The sequence below is a fragment of the Dipteris shenzhenensis genome, chromosome 3 (genome assembly GCF_047967505.1).
Source record: "Dipteris shenzhenensis isolate YYH24624 ecotype China chromosome 3, Dip_SZ_1.0, whole genome shotgun sequence".
NCBI lineage: Eukaryota > Viridiplantae > Streptophyta > Polypodiopsida > Gleicheniales > Dipteridaceae > Dipteris > Dipteris shenzhenensis.
Genome location: NC_141598.1, coordinates 57341084 through 57355216, shown reverse-complemented (window position 1 = coordinate 57355216; position 14133 = coordinate 57341084). Strand labels below are relative to the sequence as shown.

The 14133-nt window shown below is 47.3% G+C and overlaps 1 protein-coding gene across 1 annotated transcript; it reads left to right on the top strand.

The window, feature by feature from the left end:
- Window positions 1-442: 442 nt before the first annotated feature.
- On the top strand, window positions 443-13941 carry LOC147904055 (F-box protein SKIP8-like). The gene is made up of 3 exons (XM_087372686.1): window positions 443-1795; window positions 12921-13117; window positions 13255-13941. Exons 1-3 carry the CDS (start codon window positions 1199-1201, stop codon window positions 13511-13513), a joined length of 1053 nt encoding a protein of 350 aa, XP_087228812.1. The 5' UTR covers window positions 443-1198; the 3' UTR covers window positions 13514-13941.
- Window positions 13942-14133: the final 192 nt, after the last annotated feature.

The window sequence follows — 14133 nt, the reverse complement described above, 5'->3', positions numbered from 1 at the left end:
CAATATTATACAGGTTGCAACCAAGGATGAATTATGAGCTCTTGTGAGCATAGCCTTATTCATGTATTTGTTGGGATTTGATAAGTATAGGGAGCGAGCAATGAATGAATGAACGAATGAATGCAAAGGACTTTGATATATAGGGAGTGATCAATGAATGGATGAATGAATGACAAGGACAATGATAACCTGATTTAATCTGTGACCATTATTGTGTTACTCAAAAATCCATTTAAACACTTAACACTCTATTTTTTGGTGATATGTTATTGTCTATTTTTTCAGCCTACCCTCTCAGGGTAGGCAGGCTATAGTTAAGGTTTCCACTAGGAAATGCAAAAAGATTATTTTTACACAAGCCATAGTGAGAGTGGTTACTCTCTCTCTCTCTCTCTCTCTCTCTCTCTCTCTCTCCGCTCCACCATTTCCCCCCTCTTTTGCTCTTCCTTCCACCTATTTCTATTTGGAGGCTCTCAAACTTCATGAGGGGGGGCAGATTCATATTGTTTGTGCTTTGATGATGGCATCTAATGATCCTATTGACCCAAAAACCATAGCCCATAAACCTAAATTACAAGAATGCTCTCAAGCCGTGGAGTTAAGAGGAAACTTAGGGGCCATTTTTTGGGGCCCAAAAATTGGTTAAGTGGGTCGTTGGAAACTACAAAGATGGGTTCAAGAACGGCAGAGTATAACGTACATGGTAATGTGCATATGTGAGAGAGAGCGCGAGAAGAGAAAGGGGCAGAGGGCAAATACAGTTTGGGACTGAGAGTTCTCAATCAGCCGGACGAGCCGTGTGTGATACGAAAAGGGCAATACAAGGAGTTAATCAAAAGGAAAAGAGGAGAAGGGGAGGGGGAGAGAGAGAAGCTATGTAGTGGGGGGAAGTGGGGGGATAGGTTGCTGCATGCGCAGAGACAGAGACACAGAGAGAGAGAGAGAGAGAGAGAGAGAGAGAGAACTCAGAGAGTGAGCGAGAGAGAGGCTAGAGAGAGAGAGAGAGAGGACACAAAGAGTGAGCGAGAGAGAGGCTAGGTTGCTGCCGAGAGCGAGCGAGAGCGCGCGAGAGACAGAGAGGCTCCATGAGAAGGTAGCATCGAATATCCGACAAGAAATAGGGCGTAACGGAACGGTATCGCTCAGACGACCCACAAAGGAGCAGAGATCGCACCTCAATCTTAGATTTTGGAATGCAATGGGCATGCGTTTCCCTCTCTCGCAATTGGGCATTCTCCTCCTACTCCTCCACATTTGTGATTTCTTCGCCCCAGTACTAGCCCTCGAATCATCTTCTTGCCCTCACGTTGAGCTCAGCAATGCCGAATTGGGCGACGTCGAATCGTTTCCCCACGAGTTTTGGTACCTCATCCTGGCTGTCATCACTGCCTTCTGCTGCATTTTGGGCCTCTGGATCAGCGGCGCCGTCAAATTTCTCTGTTTGGTCGTCTCCCTTTGCCGGGGCTTTGTGAAGAGGAGATGGAGAAAGGCGGGAATTCGGGTTCGGACTAATAACTGGGCGGTGGCCAAGGTCTGCAATTGCAGCTGCAATTGCTGCGGAGGGAAGGCTGATTTCACACGGCTGCTTAATGGAAATGTCGTCGAGAAGCTAGCGAGTCAGCAGCCTGCTGCCTCTCAGCCGGAAGCCTCCATCATGGAACAGCTTGTTCCAGAAATCACGCAGCACATGCTGAGTTACCTAGACTATAGGAGTCTCTGCAACGTCTCCATGACCAACTCTTGCATGCGACGGGCTGCCAACGATGACAGTGCCTGGAAGGCCTTATTTCACAAGGTGACCTTGCTCTTAACAAACGTCTATTTCCTTTGGCCGCGTTCTCTTCCCCCCTTTTTGTTTTCTTGAAAAGGGTAGCTCACAGAAACGCGTCAATAGTTATTGACAGAAATTGCATTTCTGCAATCTGAAGGGAAAAGACAAGGCCAATCTTTCAGAATCTGGAGACTAACTTCTCAGCCTCCATAGTTGCATTTCTAGAAAATGAATTCAAATGAATTACAGTTTACAAATTTGTTTACAGATTTTCAGGGCCCTTCTGAGGCTGAATACCTTTGCTTCGTGGGCACTATAGCATTTGGTTTTGTGAAGAGTGGTTTCCACTTCAAATGCAGAGCCTAGGACAGGGTTCTGTCATGTTTGTCGCTTTGAAATGATTTAGCATATTAATTAACATCTACTTAAAATCATGGCCACGAGCATCCTTGCTGTGGCCTAAACGTTTGCAGAATGAATCATGGCAAGACTCATGTAAAGCTCTCTATTTATGTTTTTTTAATACCATCTTATGCTGCACTTGTGCTATGCTTGTGTCTTGGATGTGTTCTTTTTCGTGGGCCACATCCATAAATCTTCATTGTGTAAGCTTAAAAGTTTTTTGAACAGGGGACCCGGTCGGGTCTAGCAGAGATTGCCTTGTAAATGGAACTTCTGTAACAGACACGTAAGCCCTGCTAACAGCCTTAGTGTGAAAGCCACTGACTGAACTTTAGAGATCACACATGTGCATGCATACACCGTGACTGAATGTGCAAGTATAAGACTGGGTGCAACTGGCCACCTGCGTTAGAGCACGTCTTATTGGTTGAGCAAAATGGCTATTGATTACAACCTGCAGAAGTTTGACTATTCCTTCTGGAAACGATGAAGGCACTGGTCCTCATTTAAAGATGGAGTTGGAGAGAGACAGGCTGCTCCTCTTCATGCTTCTGCTCTGCTCTATGCTGCTGGAGCTTGCTTTGGTGGAGTGATAGTGCTCTTTTATATGTGGATCTTGCCCTGGCAAGAGTGATGAGGTGGCAGGTTAGCTGGTTTTTGGGCCTGAGTACTTGGTTGTACACTGGCAGTCAGCTGCCTATGTGGCAGCGTTGACTGCCTGCATGGTAGTCTGGGCTGTCTGCGCTACTCTTTGCAGTCCCCGGGCTGACATAGTGGCCTGTTTGGACTGCTTATGCTGTTTACTTCCTTGTGGCATGACTTCATGGCTGCGGTTGTACCTATTGGCCTGCATGTGGTGAGCCTAGGCAGATGTTCACAGGCTCAAAGGATGCATCTTTGTCAGCTTTGTGTTTTTTAATTGTGAGGGTATTAGTCCTCCTGCTTGGGACCAATTTAAGAGCTGCAAATGCTTATTACCAGATTGTCAGCAATTTATTCGAAAGATGCATTGCTTAATTAGTGGTAGTTGAATGGTCTTTGTTCAATTGTGACGAGACCATTTGCCGTTTGTAATTTGGACGTTAGGCTGGCAAGAAAAGCTGTTCCAGGGCCTGCTCGGGTCTCAGAAGAGTGTGCGTTCTAGAGAGAACCTTATTATGGTCTGTCACTTGGGTTCTATTTAAGGCATCATGTGATATCAATAAGGGAAACTCATCTGCTGCTGCTAGCTGTAGGAACGATGAGAGAGCTTTCCATGACAATCCTACCTGCCTGCATCACTCTGGCCATACTTCCGAACCGTGTTGAGGCACATGATGGTCTGGAATGAAATGTCTGTGTAGGGGCCTTGCTGCAAACTCAGCGAGTATGATATCATGTGGAGTACATTTCTTCTCTCTGTAGGGGCCTTGCTGCAAACTCAGCGAGTATGATATCATGTGGAGTACATTTCTTCTCTCTGATCACGTGTGATAGCATCATGACTCATCATCCTTTCAAAGATCTACCCCCTGGAATGCTCCTGTGTACAATGTTGCTGGTATGACTACTAACCAGAAAATCAAAGAGGACTTTCGCGTTATCATGCTGAAATTGAGTGCTGAAGCATTCTCTCTCTGATTTACCGAATAACATACATGCTCTTGTAGGATAGTGCCGCTGCCAAACCCGAACAAGAATCGTTGCGTGCAAGCAGCTTCTTGTACATCACTCGTAGCCCTGTTCGCACAAGCTCTGGAGTAATAGTTTGCAACCAATAATTAAACGATGCACAACAAATTGAGCCCACACAGCCCCCTTTGCATGTTTCCAAGCTGTAGTCACTCCCATGGTCCACACAGCCCGGTAGACTGTAGAGAGGAGACTCAGTAATACTTTGAGCTTTTACTTTCAAGGTGAATCTCTTTGTGCATATTTAGTTCTATGTATGATGTCTGGACGTCAAACAAGCAACTGTGGTATCTACTTGATTGTTGATGGTGATTAATCATTGCATTCTATGGACTATATGGAAAATGGGCAGTTTACTGTGAAGGCGTAGCCCTAATTAGAGAGTTTAAATCAAAACCAAAAGACTCTGTCTTAAACTGATGTATGGCTGTTTACTCTTTCAGACTATTATGTAGGTACTCTAAAATAATGTGGCTTGCTTTTTGCACTCCTTGGGAGCTGCCATGTGCCCTCCCTAAAGCAGATGTACTAGAGGGTTTCTTGCTGTCCCATAGACCTTTTGGTCTCCAGTGGACATTAATAGTCTCTCTCTCTCTCTCTCTCTCTCTCTCTCTCTCTCCCCCCCCCCTTCCCTTCCTCCTTTTTTGGGGAAAAAAAAACTAATTTACAAAGCGGTTGTATCATTTGTACTTTAAATTTTTTTCCACATAGCACAACATACCATTTACTTGTACCGTACGTATAGTATCTAACATATGGTACCACCTTCACCAAGGCTAAGCTTGTCTTGGAGAATTGGTACATCCAACGGGCCTCCTATGGCATCTGCAACCACCCATCTCAAATAGCTGCATCAATCTCCTTGATTTTGCAAGTTGTCCCCCTCATGCACCAATGCTTGCAATCGCTCTTTCGATGGGTGTGGAAGATGGCCATGGATATCCCTGGTCAGCTAGGGGATATGCCTTTGGAACCTCTGTGAGTTCCAGATTCCCTGGTGCCAAAATTTTGGAGGGAGTGGCAGTCTGAGCTGTGGCTTGCAGCATGACATTTGAAAAAAGGGGTTTGAACCTGGTGATGAGGAATGGGTGCGAAGAGGAAGGCCGATGGGGGCTGCTGTTAGGGGGTGGAATTTCTGGAGACAGAGGGTAGAACTAGGTTTTGGAAGGGGGATGGGTCGTCAAACTGGCGATAATGCATGTGAAGGCAAAGAAGAGGGGTTAGGGGGAAAGGGGTTAAAGTGGCGACAATGGACGTGGAGACAATGAAGAGGGGTTAGGGGGATGGGTGGTCAAACTGGCGACAATGGATGTGGAGGAACGATGTTGCAAGGCTCCCCAGGGTCAGGCGGAGAGATGGTTGGAGGGGGAGTAGGGGACGGGGTTCCTTTTTGTGGTGATGTTGCAACCATCTCTACTTGGTTGGATCTTGAGTTGAAACATATGCTAAGCAGATCGAACAAATTCTTTCCCTGTCCAAGTCCTATACTTGCTTACAGTCCAACTAAGCCAGTTATCTGCAGGTAGACAAGATTATATCTTCAAATGATTCCTGCATGTTGCTGTCAGATGGCTGCTCATTTTGCTGCTCAGTGTCTGCATGTTCATCATTAGTCCTCTCCACACCTTTTCTCCACAAATAGTATGTGTGAAATTGTCATGATAAAGGTGCCTGGTTCAGAGGTTTTATTCTGAGGCCATCGATTTATCTTAGCACTTCTAGGTGCATGTCTACAAATCTGCGCCAATTTGCACTTTCTTGACTTGGAGCTTATGATAATTCTTCTTTCAGTTCTCAGCTTTGATTCTGTGTGCACTTCAAAATCTTCACAGTATATAATATCAGGTATCCTTAAACTTCAGAAATTCTCCAATGTTCAAGGGTAGTAGTAATTATACCTTTCTGTGTCCTTCGGAGCTACTCCAATTCACATTTTGGCATCTTTCATCTAGGTAAGATTAGTAATGTCTTTAGGATGTCTTCAAAAAGGGAAGGGCTCGCTTCCTTCTGATAATTTTATCAGTATGTTCCTTTACCCAGTTCTGAGAAATAGATAGTGTGTGTAAATTTCTGGAGAAATGTCTCTCCCTGTAATCTCAGTCTGAACATTCCAGAATTGTAAATCAGGCTAACATTTTTTGCGTTAATAAAGGTTGCACATCCCATCTTGTATGGTATTTAGTATATAACATGGGGATAACCTTGAGACAGAATCTGAGACATTGGATCAAGCATCGGCAGTTTGGGCGAAGTCATCTTTATACTGCTTCTCTCCTCTTGCCTCACCTTTTCTTCTGTGTCTCTCAAAGACGTAAAGACATCTCTCTGTCCCTCACCCCGCTCTGCTCCCTCACCCCGCTCGCCTCAGCCCCTCGCCCGCTCTGCTCCCTCACCCTCAGCTCACCTCAGCCTGCTCCTCTAGCCTCGTCATCACCTCAGCCTGCTCCTCTAGCTCTGCCCTCAAGCTGCCCTCAGCCTGCCCTAACACTCCACCCTTATCTCACTTTCAACCCATGCAGGTCCGCCTCCAACGCCTCCAGCCTTCAGCTCTGCCTCCAGCTCTTATCCCCTGTGCCCCCACTGCCATTGGGCCTTCTCCAACCATCAGCACCACCTGCGGGATCCCTGCTGTTGTCACGACCAGCCACTCATCCCCCCCCCATGGACCCTCTACAGCACTCACAGGGGGCTCTGCTGCCACAAACAGTCACACATTCCCTCCCGGGCCTTCCTCGACCTCAACAGTCCGTACACAGCTGCTTTCACACCAGTGACCAGTCTACCATAGGGGGCCAAGAAACCTCCGTAGGCAGCCAAGAAGCTACCAAGAAATGGCCCTAGAGTGTCTCAACCACTCTAGGGGTTATCCAAAATGACCAAGGCTGCAAATCCTGCAAGAAAGTCACCACCACACCTCTCCCAGGGAGACCTCTTCAGTCCACAGATGATGGGAGGTATGGAGGATTATATGCCCTCTACGCCTCCATGAATCGCAACAAGAATTTCTCCCTAGATATATTACTTCAAATGTCTGCCATAAAAAGAATAAAAAAATCAGCACCAAAAACATGGGAAAAGAAGAAAGGGAGAATGACAAGGACAAAGGGTAAAACAAGAAAGAGGACAAGAATCTAGATATATTACTTCAAATGTCTGCCATAAAAAGAATAAAAAAATCAGCACCAAAAACATGGGAAAAGGAGAAAGGGAGAATGACAAGGACAAAGGTTAAAGCAAGAAAGAGGACAAGAATCTAAAGCAACTGAATCTAGAGGATGTGAAAACACTCTTCAATCGGAGTGGACAGCAAAGCAATAACGAAGAACTCTACATCATCCACGTCAGCAACATCATCAACATCCCACCTCAGGGTCCTCGACTTCGACATCCACATCGATTGCTAGTACAATTGATACACCAGGTTCACCGCCTACCTCGCAGTCTCCGAGACCTACATTGGCCCACAGTACTCTTCCTCTTTCCTCTTACCCCTCCCTCTTAGCCAACCTCCCTTCCAGTACTCAATCGGAGTCACTCCATCATTGTCTCAGACATCCCCTCTTTCTGCTCAGCTCACTCTATTGCCACCTACCATACCCTTCAGCGATGAGTATCACACGATGGATTCCTCCAGTTGTTCCAGTGGCACACCCAGCTCCTTGGCGTCTCTGTTCCATCCAGGAGCTGAGAGGGGCTGTTGGAGGTCAACATCTCCTAATGTCACCTAGAGACAGAGGGCCTTGCTCGTGGGTGTCCGCCTTGTGTGAGGCTAGGGTAGATGAGTGAGGGCCTGTGTTGTGGGTGTGCCTTCCCCCTGTGAGGGAACTGTAGGGTAGGCCACTGTGGCAGATCCTCTTGAGGCGCCTTGGTTAGGCTTGTGTAGGGGCCTTGCTTGTGGGTGTCCGCCCTGTGTGAGGTTAAGGTAGATGAGTGAGGGCCTGTGTTGTGGGTGTGCTTGCCCCCTGTGAGGGTAGTGTAGGGTAGGCCACTGGCAGATCCTCTTGAGGCGCCTTGGTCAGGCTTGTGTAGGGGGCTTGTATGGCCACCCTTTGGTGCTGCTGCTCCACTCTTGGCAGGCTCTCTTGGAGGCCCATGTTAGGGCAGCAGGAGAGGCGAAGACTGGCTATGTGGCAGGGTCTACAGGCCTTGTGCAGCAGCCTTTATAGAGGGCAAAGAGGGTCGGCCCCCTAGCTGCTGGGTCGGCTCCCTAGGCTGTGAGGGGTGCCCCTATATAGGGCTGTGCACAGGTTTGTATGCTGGAGGGGGGTTGGCCAGATGGCCTGGTGGGTCGGCCATTATGCAGGATGGTCGGCCAGCCTGGGGCTGGGGGGCTATATATAGGCCCCCCCTCAGCCCTCATTTGATCATCAGCTGGAGCAGTACTTACAGCCTGTAGTGCGCTTGCTGGAGGAGTCCTTCGAGCCCCAGTTGTGCATCTCTTGGAGCAGGTTGTTAGGGCAGCAGGTGTTGGCCCTAGGAGAGGGGCAGACTGGCTATGTGGCAGGGTCGAGACTAGCATTTAAGTCTTCCATACAACTAATAGAGAGTGGGATTGATACATGATATGCAAGCATCTCCACATGGTTTGCTAGCAGGCCTCATATGGGGTTGTGCAGCAGGTTTTAATGCAGGATGGTCGGCCAGCCTGTTGTGCCCGACTAGGAAGGGGCTGGGGGGCTATATATAGGCCCCCCCTCAGCCCTCATTTGATCATCAGCTGGAGCAGTACTTCCAGCCCGTAGTGCGCTTGCTGGAGCAGTCCTTCAAGCCCCGGTTGTGCATCTTTTGGAGCAGGTTGTGGAGCAGTTCTTCCACACCAGTGTGCAGCTCCCTGTGGAGGTTGTTGGGTTGTTGAGTGGTTGTGCTCAGCTCTAGAGCAGCCTATCTTGCAGAGGTTTTCCCCCCGGTGTAGCAAGTCTTTTTCTAGAGATCACTTGCAGTTCTCTTGTTTCCCTCTCACATATGCCACGCCCCACTTCCTGCACCCTCTTCACTGTGGGGGGAGTGAGGGATGCAGTAATGAACCTTCATAATGGACGAGCGAAGGATCATGAGGGGATATGCACTGAGTCCATTGCACATGGGATTAACATCCTGGCCCCGATCCTAGCGAAGCTTTTTAATGAAGCTGTCTGTTTAGGGTTTCCACGCACTTGGACTATTAAAATTATTTCACCTATCCACAAGGCAGGGGATCCCATGAGCTCGGAGAATTACAGGACCATTATTATTGGACATGTGATGTCCAAGATCTATGCATCCGTGCTTGATTTCGAGGTCAGCCAATTTGCGGAGTGTCGAGGACTTAGAACAGCAGGACAGGCTGGTTTCCGACGTGATCATGGCACTATGGATCATATTCTCATGCTCAGGTGTGTCATCGAGGAGGCGAGGGCACAGAAACAGAGGGTCTATTGTTGCTTTCTGGATTTTCACAATACATTTGACACAGTCCCGAGAGCCCGTCTCATATGTCGCCTACAGGATTTGGGGTATGACCGAGTTGCAGGTAGTCTCCAGGCAGGGGCTGGGTGGACAGATGAGATCATGAGCACTATTGGGGTCAAACATGGGTGTCCTTTATCACCCACTCTGTTTGGCCTTTACATAGACGAGCTCGAGACAGTGATGCAGGCAGGGGGGGTGGTTGCTCTCTCGCTGGCACGTTGATCCGGATATTGCTTTATGCAGACGATGTGGCTCTTCTGTCTTCCTCTGCACAGGGACTTCAGAGACACCTTGACGCACTTCAGTATTTTTGTGACTCCCATGATTTGAAGGTCAACCTGGGTAAAACCAAGGTTATGATCTTCAATACATCTCAAGCCGTCATGCACTAGGAGCAGTTCACGTTTGATGGGTCACGTGTTGAGATAGTTTCATCATATACATATCTGGGGGTTGTCTTCTTCGGGCCCATCTTCACTATGAGACCTGCGATGCAGGTACGCTTGGGCAGAGGATACACATCCTTGGCTGACTAGAGAGGCAGTGCTTCCGATCACACTTCTAGGATTCACATACCAAGGGGCTGTTGTTTGAATCCTTGGTCTGCCCAGCGGGCATGTATGGTAGCCCTTGTTGGGGGCCAGATCTATCTGATACGGAGTGGGCACGGGTGGAGCGACTACAGGTGCTCATGCTATCACGGATGATTCACAGTAAGCCATCGGTTCCTCACCAGATCATATAGGCTGAGTTTGGATCATCTCCACTACAGCTAGATGCTGCATTTCAGGTTATCACATCTGTACCGAGTCAGAGAGTATGGGGATTACTCTTCTGGACGCAGGAGACTGGCATGGTTGGCGTTGTCTTCCTCTATGACACTCTTAGCAGGAGGTGACTAGAGATGTTGGTATGCATGCACAGACAGACTCCCTCCCTTCGAGTACAGTTTGGATGCTCCTTTCTCGCCCCTCATGTCACACGATGTCAACCAGGTGATCCGTGAGGATCTTACAGCTACACACATTCTGGACCTCGTTGGCACTGAGCGAACTCCTAGTGAAGCTTAGCTTCTACAGAGATCACTGCTTTACATATCATAGATGAGGGTTTCATTGATCCACCAGGGTACGCACGGATCCACTTACCCCACTCATTGAGGATCTCTATTGGGCAATTCAGGGTCTCTTCACATAGGCTTAATATAGAGAGTGGCAGGGCAGAGCGTCTACCTAGGGAGAGGTGCTTATGCACATTATGCGATATGCAAGAGGTTGAGACAGAGGAGCACTTCATCTTTAGGTGTCCCACCTATTATGAGATCCATGGGCGTTTCTACTGTCTCTTCAAAGATAGTTATGGGACCCTGTCCCGATTCCTCTCCTATCCAGATTAGAGATGCTTGGCATGCTTCATTCATGAGGTAGTTAGGCACCGCGAGAGGATACTTCGATCACAGAGACATGAGCATACTTCTTCCTTGGCAGACCCCTCCCAGAGCTCTATCATGGACTTCTTTCAGCCAGATCTCTTGGACCCCCCTGAGATGAGACGTCGACATGATCGGGACTCAGAGCTAGTGACTCAACAGCTCAGACAGAGGGTAGACGCACAGATTACACTCGGGGATATCGCCTCCATGTTCACCATCGGAGCTCGTCCGACAGGGGTTACTGTAGCCCTTGTTAGGCGTAGAGCTATGACCAAGAGACGTCATAGGATCGCACCCTCGAGTGGCCGATAGCTCTCTATCACCGACTTCCTGCCTCCAGTGCCTCATTCACCTATGATGTCTTGATGAGGATGATGATGATGATGTGACTGATTTGTAGTTCGATCACCGACATGACTATGTTGTACTTAATACTAAGAACTATCATTCTGCATTATTTTTACATTATGCATTGGTCGTTTAGTAGCTCCACCCTCACAGCTTGATTGTACCAGGGTTTCATAGTCTCATAGACCCATCGGTCTTCCGAAGACTTTAATAAACTTTCTTTCTCTCTTTCTTTCTCTCCCTCTCAGTGTGGTGTGTGTGTAAGGCGCTCTCTCTCTCTTTCTGCTCATTTCTGCTGCACTTCTCACACAAACCTAGGGGTTCTATTCTCTGGCCCTATCTTCACGATGAGAGTGGCGATGCAGGCCCGCTTGAGCAGAGGATACGCCTCTCTTGCCCGTCTGGAGAGACAGTGCTTCCACTCACACTTTTAGGACCCACGGACCAAGGTTCTCCTCTTCGACTCCTTGGTCCAACATACATGCATCTATTCCAGCCCTTGTTGGGGGCCAGACCTCCCAGATACAAAGTGGACTCGAGTGGAGCAATTCCATGTTCTCTTGCAAGTTGCTATCGCGGATGATCTGCAGTACTAAGCCATCGGTTCCCCATCATATTATTCATGTTGAGTTCAGATTATCTTCATTGCAATTAGATGTGGCGTTCCAGACTGTCACTTACCTATACCGTGTGCGAGACAATAGCTCTTGTACTTCAGGCAATGTTGACTACCTTGGTTGGCGCTATCCTCTTCTATGGGATTAGTAGCTGAGGGCGATGAGTGATGTTGGTATGCACACTCTTGTAGATGGCTTGAGAGACTGGGGTTCCACATGGACAGGCTGCCACACTTCCAATAATATAGCATTGACCTCCCATTTGTCCTGTTTCGGGGCAACGAGTTCAACCCAATCAATCGAGAGGATCTTTTACAGCTATACACATTCAAGACCTGGTTGGCGCTGAGAGAGCTCCCTGTGAAGCTCAGCTTCTATAGGGATCACTGCTTACGTATCTTCAAGGAGGGTTTCATTAACCCGCCAGGGGTTGCCCAGTCTACTAACGAGATCCGTGACAATACCACTGTCTCTTCAGAGACAGCTTCGGGTCCCTTTCCAAACTTCTTTCATATCCAGACCAGAGGTGCCTCGTCACTTTCATCCATGAGGCAGTTTGACATAGAAAGAGTCTTATCAGATCACAGAGGTAGGGACTTATCAGACTCATCTCAGACTGTGATCATGGATTCTTCCAGCCAGAGCATACTGCCCCTCGATCTCGGATAGTAGGCGAGGCAGAGACCCTGAGACCGAGATGCGGCACATTCGGCAGAGGACAGACACATAGATCACACTAGCTGACATCTCATCCATATTCAGACGTGGGGCTCGACCAACAGGGGTCATTGTGGCGCTTGTCAGACGTAGAGCCGTCACCAGTAGGTCACAATAGACTACACTTACAGACAGCAGACAGTCTCATGCCGTGTGTGTGCCGTATTGTATCGGGTTAGGCTATATCTGCTAGGATGATGATGATGTTAGTGAGGACTATTGATGATGATGACATTGACTATGTCCTACACAGTTTTCTAGCATGGGTTAGGATGCTCATTTAGTAGCTTCACCCTTTTTGCTCATTGTATCAGGTTTTCTATTAGTCTCATAGACCCATCGGTCTTCAGTAGACTTTAATAAACTCTCTTTCTTTCTTTCTGGTGTTGTGTAAGAAACCCTTATAAATTCTTCCCAGATCTGTTTCAGTATATTGCAAGTAGGGTGTAACCTGTAATACTTATCTCGGATTTTAGTCAATGTGTCTGATGTAATTTAGTCTTATGCCATGTAGGACTTCACTCTAGAACAAAGTTGCACTGTGGCCCCATATGGATGGAAAGCTCATTATGCTGTAACCAAAGCTGTGCTGGAAACAAACAGGAGCTTTTACAAAGCCTTCCAAGCAAAGTCTATAAAGGGAATGAGTCGGTTATGGCTGCATTCAGACTATGTAAAATGCATTCATCCTGGTGGTGAACTCTTATCCGGGTATGTTGTCTCAGGATTTCTTTTCTGAAGATGGAGAATTTTTTTCCGACAATGATAGTATTAAGATGTATGCCAGTATTTCAGAGATGCCTTTCCTTCTGTACTGTTTTGCATTTATTCTCTGGATTCCATTGCAGATATGAGGCAGTCATGGAGAACTGGCGCAGTGTCTTTAGTTGGGGTCAAAGATTTGAATTTGATCTCCAAGAGGAGCGTGCAAGGGTTTTTGGCAACATGTCCTGGGTGACTCTAAAGGAGTTTATCAACTCATCTGCTGAGCCACTGTTCACAACAAATGTTTATGAGTGTCATGATGGTCATTGGTACATTGTTCACCATCACAGCTCTCCACAGCTGGACGGAGGCAACTTTGATTTTGTGCCGCTTCTGAATTGAGGAAATTTTATGGTTTGTGGGGTTGTCAGTCCTAAATATTACCATCAAGCAGGCAGCACAAATCAAATTCTTATGAGCAGCAATGCTCCGCGGGTTTTCTTAAGATGCTTCAGTATTCAGGTATCACATGCTACATGATATTCATATCCTTAGTGGAACAAGGTGGTAAGGTCCTTTGATGATTGTGCTTTGCCATCTAGTTCTGCTGGGACCAGAGGTTACCCAGCTTATGCATTTATGTTTCTAGCACAGCAGCTTCTTGTTCTGTTTGCTAGCTCTTGCACTTCATGAAAGATAACTTGGATTAGTAAGCAGATGTTTTAAAAGAAAAAAGGCTTTGGATCTGGTTGGGATGTTCAAAGAGCAAGGAGAATTGGGTGTAGCTCTAAGCATTACCATCATCCTTGGCCTTGCTTACCATTAGCTTCCCCACGCCTTCTCTATCTCTCTCTTTTTCTCCCTCCCCCCCTCTCTCTGTTATATTTTTGATTATTTTCCTCATCTTCTGTAGCTTAGTAAGCACTAGGTTTCTGGAATCTTTCAAAATCTAGGTGGCAGCAAGATACTGATAAGAACTTAAAAGTATAACTTTGCACTTAGGTAATTTTTCCTACTTGCTT